The 12,420-nt window shown below is 52.3% G+C and overlaps 1 protein-coding gene across 20 annotated transcripts in view; it reads right to left on the bottom strand.

Annotated features, from left to right (window-relative positions):
- Positions 1–11,473, bottom strand: part of LOC135095009 (uncharacterized) — a 51,881-nt gene extending 40,408 nt beyond the window's left edge. For 18 of the 20 annotated variants that reach the window (XM_063995614.1, XM_063995605.1, XM_063995608.1 and 15 more), the window contains exon 1: positions 4,136–9,281. In XM_063995614.1, the coding sequence (XP_063851684.1) occupies positions 4,136–8,485 (4,350 nt within the window). In that variant the 5' untranslated portion in view covers positions 8,486–9,281. Of the gene's footprint in view, positions 1–4,135; positions 9,282–11,273 lie in introns of those variants that run through there. The other 2 variants (XM_063995604.1, XM_063995603.1) reach the window with 2 other exon arrangements.
- Between the last annotated feature and the right edge of the window lie 947 nt (positions 11,474–12,420).

The raw sequence follows: 12,420 nt of genomic DNA, 5'->3' as shown, positions 1-12,420 counted from the left end.
CAACAACAATAACAATAGTAGTAGTAGTAGTAGTAGTAACAATAATAATAATAATAATAATAATAATAATAATAATAATAATAATAATAATAATAATAATAATACACAACTATTTTGTTCAGATCGATGGTGTTAGTGGACGGCCAACCAACCACGCGCTGCCCTCCTGTGGACCTGCGAGCGAGGGTAATGGTACGAGCCTATCACGTGTGCTGATTGCCAGAGTGAACAAAATCTCCATGCGGTGAGACATGTAAAAGACTCCATGTTTAACTTATATTTAACACTATGTATAATTTACTTGTGGCATTCTGTAGAGGAGGACTTTCTCTATATAGTGAGATGAAGTATTTAGAAAGTGTGATAACGATGCAAATAAGAGATAAAAAGAGTTGTTTAAAGATTTTGCTTCCATTCTTACTCTTCAACTCCTGATAACAACTTTATTTTTTTATTTTTTGGTGAGCATCTTTGAGTTCTGCAATCATTGGCGTGTCTTATGTTATGAACCACAATGGTCTACCTCCCGCAAAAGAAGAATTAAGGCTGATAATACAGCAGCATGTATCACGGCAGCATGTGTGAGTGGCAGCGACTGTGTGAGAGCCAGAGACAAGCCAACCAATCAGAGGAGCTGTTACAAATCTAGCCTGGGCTTCAGATGCACGGTGCCAGCGAAGACTAAACAACAACAACAACTACTACTACTACTACTACCACTACTACTACTACTACTACTACTTTTTTTTTTTACTACTACTACAAAGAATAATACCTCCACCCCATGTTTATTGATATGTCAATTAGGGGCTCCATTACTTGGAGGTCATTAGCCCCAGCTCCCGCTAATGACTGTGGCATCCAACCATATCTAATACTCTATAATATACACATTAGTTGTTAACTATAAATTCATTCTACCTCTACTCTATCTACTCTTATGCCACTCTCCACCACTGTAGCCTCGCAGTCGAGGCCTCCTAAGTCTGCAGGTATGGGAGTGGAATGCCTTGTCCCCCTGAGACACAGGAGGGCAGATCTGAGGAGGGAGAATGAGAGACGGCACCTCATCCATGCGACGACATGGCTCCTTGGCTGGTGCTTCTTTTCTGCCATTAGGTCGGCTAGTCTTGAGTAGAAGCACTGAGCCTTGGAGCCCATCCCGCCAGATGTGGTGAAGACCAGAGGTGTGAAGCTGCCCTGGTCAACGTGTTGGATTCTCTCCCCATACGCTCGGATCTTCTCCTGCTCATTCTTGCGGTGGGCGGCCTCCAGGGAGAGTTCGTGGTGACAGGCGGCCATCGGGTCAAAGATACTACTACTACTACTACTACTACCACCAAGGAAGGATACTCAAAGATTCCTTCACTAATTTCCTCCCGTCGCTGTTGCCAGGGTAACATTAATAAGCGAAAAGGACAGTAATAATAATTTTGGCGCCAACTTTGGGTTTAAATCGCTGTGCATTTGTTTTTATGGCTTCGTCCAAACGCCAACCCCCGACTGGCTTCGTCTTCCTATTACCTCACATTACCTTACTACTTAGACTACTTCACGTCAGGCTTATCTATGGATTACCTAAAGACCTTTTGTAACTATCTGAAACCCTCTAGTCATAAACAGTACTGTGTTATGTAAGGTACAGTATTGTTAATTATGGGTACGATAGTCATCTTGTCAGGCCCCCCATGTTGCCAAATCTCCAGTCTGTCTATACATTCCCTTTCATTCATACTTCATACTCCTCTCCCTCGTACTTTACCACGTCACACTGCACTGCCACAGACATAAACATCAAAACAGCAATCTCACGTCACTCCAAGACATGATGGGGGTGTAAAAATAAGCATAAAATTAAAGATGTCCGGGATGAGATGTGGCAACCCCGCTTCTCTTTTCCCTCTCAGACAGACATTGCCATACGTCTCTCTCTCCCCCTACCTCCCTCTCACTGCTCTCCCTCTCTACCCCTCGTTTTTCCTGCGTTTCCTGTTCCCCTTCCTGGCGGGCGAGTGTTTACCGCCTAGTGAGGGAGGGAGGCGGAGAGAAGAGTTAGTTAATACAACCCAGGCATTTTGTTTATATCCTCCTCCTCCTCCTCCTCCTCCTCCTCCTCTTCCTCGTCCTCCATTAGTACAGCTTCCGCTTTCACTACCTCTGCTAATCTAAACTAACCTGAATGTAACCTAACCTAACCTAACATAATTTTTGCTAACCTTACTTAATCTTTGCTAACCTAACCTGACCTAACTAATCTTACGTACTCTAATTTGTAATAATCATTTTTTTTCTGTAAATCTTCGTGATCCCATTCTAGTAAAACTTATCTTCTATTTTCATTTTTATCTAGCATATCCTAACTATTCTATCTTAACCTGAACTAACCTAACCTAACCTAACTTAATCTAACTCTGACTCAACGCTACCCATGCTAACCCAACTCGACCCTAACCCAATCCTTGAACGTAGCGTCTAAGCCTATTTTCCCTCTCTGTAGGCCTCTTGGTGGGCTCTAGTGGCTCAAAAAATAAAAAAAATAAATAAAGAAAGAAAGAAAGAAAGTCAGATTAATTTGATCAAGAGGCGGACAAGGACACGAGGAATGTGGCCGTTTAGTGATCCCGTTGAAAGGATGAAGGTTTGTTGTTTATGTTCTGCTGGGAATGTTATGGTGGTGATGGTGGTGGTGGTAAAGTAGTAGTAGTAGTAGTAGTAGTAGTAGGAAGCGGAGGATGAGGTAGACAAAATAAATAGACGAAGGAAAATTGATGAAAGAAACAGATGAACAAAACAAGATGAAGAACAAGAACAATTGAAACGAAAAAAAAAAGGGAAAAAAGAAAAACTACTACTACTAAAACGATAGAAGAACAATAAGAAAGCAGAATGAACAAGAGTAAAAGAAAATTAGAAGCCTTTGTGGTCCCTTGTTACACACACACACACACACACACACACACACACACACACACACACACACACACACACACACACACACACACACACACAGGGGTCAGCCACATAAAAAGAGGACAGAGGCGGCCTTGTGAGAGAGAGAGAGAGAGAGAGAGAGAGAGAGAGAGAGAGAGAGAGAGAGAGAGAGAGAGAGAGAGAGAGAGAGAGAGAGAGAGAGAGTTTTAATCCTATATAATTTCGTCATGTCTGCTTCGTCGCCTCCTCCTCCTCCTCCTCCTCCTCCTCCTCCTCCTCCTCCTGCTCCTCTTCCTTCTTTTTCAAATAATAAAATGAGTAAAAATATAATATATTCCATTAAGCCCTTAGACTATACCCATATAATAATAATAATAATAATAATAATAATAATAATAATAATAATAATACGAAGATGAAGAAAGGAGGAAGAGGAGGAGATGGAGAAAAGAAGAAGAAGAAGAAGAAGAAGAAGAAGAAGAAGAAGAAGAAGAAGAAGAAGAAGAAGAAGAAGAAGAAGGGCATCAATAATATATAATTAATGTACGTACGTAGTTTATCCTGTGTGTGTGTGTGTGTGTGTGTGTGTGTGTGTGTGTGTGTGTGTGTGTGTGTGTGTGTGTGTGTGTGTGTGTGTGTATGAATATCACCCATAAATCCAGAGCTTTTTTTACGTACGTACAAACTAACATTCACACACACACACACAGACACACACACACACACACACACACACACACACACACACGTGCAGAAGCCTTTCTCTTTTTTCCTTTTTCCTTCCCTTCTTTTATCTTATTTTTTCTTTAGTCACGTCACCTTCTGGGAACCCGGAGGAGGAGGAGGAGGAGGAGGAGGAGGAGGAGGAGGAAGACTTGTCGCAGAGAAGACTAACATTTAAAAGGCTTCAGGCAGTTCTCCTCCTCCTCCTCCTCCTTGCTCTACTTCTCTTTTCTGCCTGTCCTTCCTTTGTCCTCTTCGCTACATTTTTTTTCTTTCCTCCTGCTTCCTCTAATCCTCCTCCTCGCCTTGTCACTCACCTCCCTATTCGGGCACAGAAGAGTAGGGTGTGGGGGCGGGGGGTCACTGCCTGGCTGACCTAAGGTGCCGCCATAACGGGTCAAGGGGGAGTGAATGGGATCAGAGGGATTACTGGGTCAGGGGTTACACAGGTGAAGGGAGTACTGAAGGGGTCAACTCGTACCAGTCTTGCCCAAAAGCCTCGTTTCTGCTGGCACGGGCGGCGACGACGGCGGCTGGCGGTGGCGGTGGTGGTGGTGAGTGTTTTGGTGGGCGTGGATGTGGCGGAGGGCGCCGCGGCTGTGGTGGGCGTGGTGGTGGCGGCGGTGGCCTCAGTACTCTCCGTGGCGTGGGCCAGCACGTGTTTGTCAGTGCAGGAATGAGAGGCGTTGGCGGCGTGGGCGTGGGTGGCGTGCATGGCGGCGCAGGGCTGGGACAGCAGGAAGGCGCGCATGTTCTCGCTGCAGCTCACGCTGCGCTCTCGTGACGCCTCCCGCGCCTCCAAGCTAGTCGTCCGCCCACGCCCGCGGCACTCCTCCTCACACGACGTCGTCGCCTTCTCGTGGGCGTGGCAGTTGGAGGGCGCGGGCTGCTCCTGCGGCAGGATAGAGGGCAGGTGCTGCGGCGTAGTTGGAGAGGCGGGGTCCCGGTTGGGGGTGTTGGGTGGTCCCTGGGGGGTGAGTGGCGGCTCGGGTGGCAGGGAGGGAGGCCAGGGGTCGTCAGGGGAGGGGGAGGAAGTGTAGTGCCCCCAGGTGTCTGAGGGCCCCGGGGTGGCGGCGGGCGGGGAGGGCTGCGGGGGCTGGGGGCTGTCCAAGGCCAGGCTGCCCAGGGGGAAGTCTGCCCCCAGCAGGTCCTGCAGCTCCTCCGGCAGGCGGGTGGAGGACGGGCCGGGGCTGGGCGGCGCCGAAAAGTGCAGGTCCAGGTCAGGCTGGTGAGGGCGCGGCGCGGACTCGCACACCACCAGGTCGCGCCAGCTGACGGCGTCCTCGTTGTCCGTCAGCATCAGTAGGTCCTCGGGGCACAGCGCGTCAGCCTCCTGATTGAAGCTGTCGTCCTCGCTCTCCGCCAGGTCCACGGAGCACAGGTAGTGGGAGATGGCGTGGTACACCTGGCGGGGCGTGGCTGCGGGGGGCGGCGTGGGGGCGGGCGAGGAGCTGCCTGAGGCCGGAGCGGAGGACGACGAGAAGGAAGCGGCGCTGTCCTCGAAGCTTGTGCCCAGGCCGCTCTCGGGGCTCGGCTCCTGCGGCGGCAGCCCCACCACCACCTCCAGCAGGTCTGCCGCACGCCCGCACGGCGCCCCGGCCGTGGGCGTGGCATACATCAGGGATGGCTGGACGGCAGCGGCGGCGGCGGCGGCGGCGGCGGCAGCGGCCCGGCGACGGTTCCTTCCTCGGCGCGTCCTGCGGCCCGGTTCCTCCACGCTGAGGCTGTCCTTCACGAGGCGCCGCGCGGCGCGCACGTCCCCGCTGCCACCGAACACCTCGCTGAGGCGCGGCGGGCGGCAGGAGCGGTGGCATCCCGGGGACTCCACGGAAGCGGCGGGCGGACACACTTCCGGCGGGGCCTGCTGCTCCGGCTCCTCTCTCTCCTCCTCTTCCTCTTCCCTAGGCGGCCACTCGCTGGCTCCCTCCCCGCCGTCCCTCCTTGCCCGCGCCTTCCGGCGGACGTTCACCTCCTCCAGCACTCGCTCCCGCAGCGCGTGCCAGCCGTGCGCAGCGCGGGTGCGGCGCTGCAGGCTGCGGCGGAGGGCATGCCAGCCTGTGTGGGTATCCAGGCGTGTCTGACTGCAGGAGCAGGACAGCACGCCCTGCGCTGACCGCCTGGCGCCGGCGCTGCTGCTGCTGCTGCTGCTGCTGGTGGCGCCACGCCTGCCGGTGCGGTGCAGGTCCGTCAGGCTGAGGCACAGACTGTGTCTGCTGCTGCTGCTGCCCATCCGCGGGGCGCCGCACTCCACCAGGCTGGTGAGGCTGCCTGTGGGCCGCCTGAGGGGCGCGGGGCTGTTGTCCCTGCTGCTGTCACTGCTGCTGGAGCATCCCCACGCCCCCCACTCCCCGCCGCCCCAGCTGCGGCTCAGGCCGCCCATGCGCGCCGCCGCGGGCAGGAACACCTCGTCCCCGTCATCCTCGCTCTCTGACGACGACGATGACGACCTGCCCACGCCCTCACTGCCCGCTGTGGCCACGCTGCTGTCCTCCACCGCCGCCACCCCGCTGCCGCCGCTCTCGGCGAACGGTGGCCTGCTCACTTCCTCCTCCTCCAGCTGAGGCGAGGCTCTGCTGACGTCCTCCTGCTGAAGTGATGCTCTGCTGACGCCCTCCTGCTGAAGTGAGGCTCTGCTGACGTCCTCCTGCTGAAGTGATGCTCTGCTGACGTCCTCCTGCTGAAGTGAGGCTCTGCTGACGTCCTCCTGCTGAAGTAAAGCTTTGCTGACGTCCTCCAGCTGAGGCGAGGCTCTGCTGACGTCCTCCTGCTGAAGTGATGCTCTGCTGACGTCCTCCTGCTGAAGTGAGGCTCTGCTGACGTCCTCCTGCTGAAGTAAAGCTTTGCTGACGTCCTCCAGCTGAGGCGAGGCTCTGCTGACGTCCTCCTGCTGAAGTGATGCTCTGCTGACGTCCTCCTGCTGAAGTGAGGCTCTGCTGACGTCCTCCTGCTGAAGTAAAGCTTTGCTGACGTCCTCCAGCTGAGGCGAGGCTCTGCTGACGTCCTCCTGCTGAAGTGAGGCTCTGCTGACGTTCTCCTGCTGAAGTGAGGCTCTGCTGACGTCCTCCTGCTGAAGTAAAGCTTTGCTGACGTCCTCCAGCTGAGGCGAGGCTCTGCTGACGTCCTCCTGCTGAAGTGATGCTCTACTGACGTCCTCCTGCTGAAGTGAGGCTCTGCTGACGTCCTCCTGCTGAAGTAAAGCTTTGCTGACGTCCTCCAGCTGAGGCGAGGCTCTGCTGACGTCCTCCTGCTGAAGTGAGGCTATGCTGACGTCCTCCTGCTGAAGTGAGGCTCTGCTGACGTCCTCCTGCTGAAGTGAGGCTCTGCTGACGTCCTCCTGCTGAAGTGAGGCTCTGCTGACGTCCTCCTGCTGAAGTGAGGCTATGCTGACGTCCTCCTGCTGAAGTGAGGCTCTGCTGACGTCCTCCTGCTGAAGTGAGGCTCTGCTGACGTCCTCCTGCTGAAGTGAGGCTATGCTGACGTCCTCCTGCTGAAGTGAGGCTCTGCTGACGTCCTCTTGCTGAAGTGAGGCTATGCTGACGTCCTCCTGCTGAAGTGAGGCTCTGCTGACGTCCTCCTGCTGAAGTGAGGCTCTGCTAATTTCCTCCTCCTGCTGAAGTGAGGCTCTGCTGACGTCCTCCTGCTGAAGTGAGGCTCTGCTGACGTCCTCCTGCTGAAGTGAGGCTCTGCTGATTTCCTCCTCCTGCTGGGAAGCGGCCCTGCTAAGGTTCTGAGGGCAGGAAGCCGAGTGCCTGATTCCACGTCGGGCAGGCGTCCTGCCGAGGTCAACAGGCTGCAGGGGCGTGATGCTCTCCATCGTGAGGTCCCCTTGGCTGGTGGAGCAGGCCACGCCCCTGGCACTCCCCTGCGGGTGGCGGCGCGCGGGGCGTTGCAGGGGGTACTCATCCCCCAGGCTGCGCCAGCGCCGCATGCCCGCCTCGCAGTCCTGGTGAGGCTGCGGGGCGGCGCGGCGGCTCGCCTGCTTGGGCAGCTCCCTCATGCTGTGGCTGTGGCTCAGCACGGGGGCGGCGCCGCGCTCACTGGTCGCCCTGCCGCCCCGGGGCGCGCCGCGGGGTGCAGGCGCAGCTCCCATGGGAACGCTGCTACGCTTTGGTTTGGCGCCTCCCTGTGAGGGGCTGGCGGGCGAGGGTCTGCTGTTCACCTTGGGCCTGACGTGGCTGTAGTCTGGGTACTGGAAGCTCTGTGCCCTGCGCAGTGGGCGCGGCGGGGGCAGGGGGCGGGGCGGGGGGCAGGGGGGGAGCTGGAAGGCGGTGGCGGGAGCTGGCTGTGCTGGCCTGTGTGGGGACACCAGCGGCAGGAACTTGGGGCGCTCCCGCCGCGCCCCGGGGGAAGGGGGCACCCAGCGGGGCTCACCACCCTTGCTGCGCCCCGCCTCTGGCTGAGGGGGCGTGGCGGTGGGGGCGGGGCAGGCCCCCTGGCTGTCCCTGCGGGGCTGCACGCTGGGGCGGCGCGGCGCGGACTGCAGGGCGGGTCTGGCCTGGGGCTTGGGCGGCGGCCCAGTTGGTGAGGGCGGCACGTGGCGCGGCAGGGGCGTGGAGCAGCCCGAGGTGGGCGTGGAGCAGAGCGTGCCGGACTGAGTGGGGGGCACGGCATGGTCTGGCAGGGGAGTGGCGTGCTGGGTGATGGACATGGGATTGGAGGGGGGCAGAGGGGCGCCGGGCGGGGTGGTGGCCATCCTCTCCACCCTCACTTCCCGGCTGCTGCTGCTGCTGCTGCTGCTGCTGCTGCTGCTGCTGCTGCTGCTGTCGCTGCCGCCGCCTCCGCCACCGCCGCCGCCCAGCCAGGACAGGGCGCCTCGGATAATGCTACTCATCTCTGGGGAGCGACGCGCCCCTCACGCCATGACTGGTGGGCAGCGCAGGTCACGACGCCGTCTGCTGCCGCCTTGCCTCACGCTCCCGCAGGCGGGGTGAACGTGCGGGCGCCGCGCGTGGTTCCTCTTCCTGCCGCACGCCTGACTGTCACTCCCGCGTCTCGTGCTTGCTTCTCACTCACTGTTCTTGCTCCTGCTCCGCCTTGTACTCCTCTTCTCTACTCTCCTCTAACCAAATAACTCTTCTTGTTCTCCTATCCTGCTTAATCCGTTTTTTTTCTTTCTTTTTCTTCTATATTTTCCACTTCTTTACTAAATATTTCTTAACCCTCAGTCACACCCTGTCCTTGTCCTGTGCACTCAGTCACGCTGCATCACGGCTCTCTGTTTACCCTGTCACTGCATGCCTGTATCACGTCAGGTTAGTCTCGTGCACTCCTTACCTCCGCTGTTCTGTCTTTCACCTTACACCAGCGTTCTTGTCAATTCCCTTCCATCTCTGTCTAGCATCACCTTATTTCAGTGTTCTGTCTACCTCTTACCACTGTTCCTCTGTCTATCGCTTTGTATTGCCTCTCGTTCACTCCTACCACTCTTATTCCCGTCCACTCCTCACCCACTAATCGTATTCACCCTTGCAAATCCGCCTTCAGATCCGTCACTCTGAGAAATGGGAGCGAGGTGGGGAGACGCAACATTAACTTCCCGGCCCGTATTCTGAAGCGCTTTCCTCTCCCACCACGTCTAATTCAAAAGGCCACAGAGATGACTAGACGGGTTCTCAAGACTGTTTTTCCTGTTAATAGTGAAGAAATCTTGTTTATCTATCACTAAAACCGCAAAAAACATCATTAAAAACCCGTGTAGCCATGTAAATAGAGCCTTCTGAAGATAGATAAGGTGCGACACGGAATGTTTCAGAATACAGTCCTTGGTTATGCAAAGTCGCAGCATCAGAGGCAGCGAGGAGGCAGCAAATGTAAGATCTGAACCTCTTTATGTTAACCGTCACGGGCTTGGCAGTAATGCGCCTCACGACAGTCACTTACTTATGCATTCCGTCTGGGAGAAGTGGTGGGATTAGTGTTTTAAGAGTGGTGTTCCGCGTGGTTAGGTTCTTGCGTGACCGTTTGGCAGAGAACAGGGTCGCCTGAAGGGAAGGTTAAGGGAATAAAATTTACTTATTGTTTTAAGCGTACCGAAGTAGTGATGATAAAAGGTAGCGTATATTTGAAGTTACTGTATTTTATCGTGCGTTTTTCATCTTAATAGTCAAGAAAATGTTCCTTAAGACAGTATGAGGGAGCAAGCGCATGTAGTGTGAAGGGAAGGTTGTGGGAATAAAATTTACTTATTGTTTTAAGCGTACCGGAGTAGTGATGATGAAAGGAAGCGTATATTTGAAGTTATTGTATTTTATTGTGCGTTTTTCACCTTAATAGTCAAGAAAATGTTTCCTTAAGACAGTATGAGGGAGCAAGCGCATGTAGTGTGAAGGGAAGGTTGTGGGAATAAAATTTACTTATTGTTTTAAGCGTACCGGAGTAGTGATGATGAAAGGAAGCGTATATTTGAAGTTACTGTATTTTATTGTGCGTTTTTCATCTTAATAGTCAAGAAAATGTTCCTTAAGACAGTATGAGGGAGCAAGGGCATGTAGTGTGAAGAGAAGGTGGTAGGAATAAAATTTACGCAGTGGTTTAAGTGTACCCGAGTAGTGATGATAAAAAGTAGTGTACATTTGAAGTTACTGCATTTCATTGTACGTTTTTCATCTAAAGAGTTACGGAAATGTTCTCATATAACCAGCTAGAGAGGGAGCACGGGCAGATAGTGTGAAGAGAATGCTGCAGAAATAAACTTAACTATTTTACGTGTTAATAACCAGTAGTGTACATGAAGCTCCTTTTTAATGCAGACACGGAAATGCTCTTCAGTGACCGTGTGAGGGAGAGAACAGGGTCACGTCACGGGGAGGCTGTAGAAATAGGAGCGACTTGTTATGAAAATACGGATTGGTGAAAGTTTGTTAGGTCACGAATCTTAAGAGTGTTATAAATATTTTCACTGTTATTTTGGTACATTTTTCCTTCATTATTAATCACTCTGAGACATCCTTAATTGTAATGAAGCCGCCTCCAATCCTATTCTCTCTCGTTGATGCTTATAATGATTTCTTTGTTTCTGACGCTGTTCATTGCTTTGTATCACAGTGAAAGGGTTAAATAACTTTCACACGGCCGTTTGAAGGAAGTGGTCATAATATTTGTACTCTTACGCAAATCTTTTCGCGGGAATTGTGATTAAATAAAAGAGTAGAACAGATGTTATGTTAAATGAGTAAATAAATAGAGAAAAAGGAAAACGAGCCAAACTTTGAACCACAGAAAACGAAAATAATACTAAGGAGACTGAAAGAAAGTATTGACAAGTAAAAAACATTAAAACAAAAAACACAAAAATATCTCTCGTATTCTTTTCTGCGTCTCTCTCTCTCTCTCTCTCTCTCTCTCTCTCTCTCTCTCTCTCTCTCTCTCTCTCTCTCTCTCTCTCTCCCCACCTCCTCTGCCCACAAAAAAATCTCTCTCTCTCTCTCTCTCTCTCTCTGCAAACCAACACGCGAACATCACAGAAAGAAAATAAAAAAAGAAATAAATAAAAGAGGAAGAGAGAGAAAACTAAAAAAAAAAAACACAAACTCCATCTTTTCTTTTTTATCCTCGTCTCTCTCTCTCTCTATCTCTCTATCTCTTCCTCTCCCTCTCTCTTTTTCCAACCACGAGCTCACCACCACAGGACACTTGATCAGAGGCAGCACACACAAATGAACACACTTAACACTTCAACAGACACACGGACACACACACACACACACGCAGCCAAGGTATTCTAGGCTGAAATATACTGTGTGCGTGTGTGTGTATACTCTGAGGTGTGCCTGCAAACTGGGCTTCTCGTTTGTGTGTGTGTGTGTGTCTGTGTGTGTGTGTGAGTGTGTATGTCTTCTTCTTCTTCTTCTTCTTCTTCACTTCCTTGTGGTTGTGACTTTTAAGGCAAGTAAGATAAAGCCTTGAAAATGCAAAAGGCTTTTAGTGACGAGGAGGAGGAGGAGGAGGAGGAGGAGGAGGAGGAGGAGGAGGAGGAGGAGGAGGAGGAGGAGGAGGAGGAGGAGAAGGAGGAGAAGGTGGAGGAGGAGAAAAGAGAAATAAGAAAATAGAAAAAATATTAAAAGATTGACGTAAGAAATATAGGAAGCGAAGGTTGAGAGAGAGAGAGAGAGAGAGAGAGAGAGAGAGAGAGAGAGAGAGAGAGAGAGAGAGAGAGAGAGAGAGAGAGAGAGAGAGAGACTAATACACGATCATCTAACACTAACAAGAAGGTTTAAAAAAAAGACAAAAAAATAAAGAAGATAAGAAAAAAGAATAACACACACACACACACACACACACACACACACACACACACACACACACAGGGGCTTCCTTGTGTGTGCGTGTGTGTGTATGTACGTACAGGTGGTAGGTACAAGTAGAGAAGGAGGAGGAGGAGGAGGAGGAGGAGGAGGAGGAGGAGGAGGAGGAGGAGGAGGAGGAGGAAGAAGAAGAGGAGGAGGAGGAGGAAGGACAAGTGAAGGTGAGAAATGCACGTTCATTTTCATGTGACTGACAGACAGACAGACACACACACACACACACACACACACACACACACACACACACACACACACACACACACACACACACACACACACACGTTGTATATTTAGTCACATGTGTATTTTCAGATCTTTGACGTCAACAATAACAACAACAACAACAACAACAATAATAATGGAAGCGCAGGTGTGAAGAGGGGGGGGATGGAGAGGAGGAAGAAAGGGGGCAACAGGTGTACAGGTGCTAAAATTAGGCCACACCTGTTATAACTCTCTCTCT

The sequence above is a fragment of the Scylla paramamosain genome, chromosome 47, assembly GCF_035594125.1.
Source record: "Scylla paramamosain isolate STU-SP2022 chromosome 47, ASM3559412v1, whole genome shotgun sequence".
NCBI classification, from domain to species: domain Eukaryota; kingdom Metazoa; phylum Arthropoda; class Malacostraca; order Decapoda; family Portunidae; genus Scylla; species Scylla paramamosain.
This window is presented reverse-complemented; position numbering and strand designations above follow the sequence as displayed.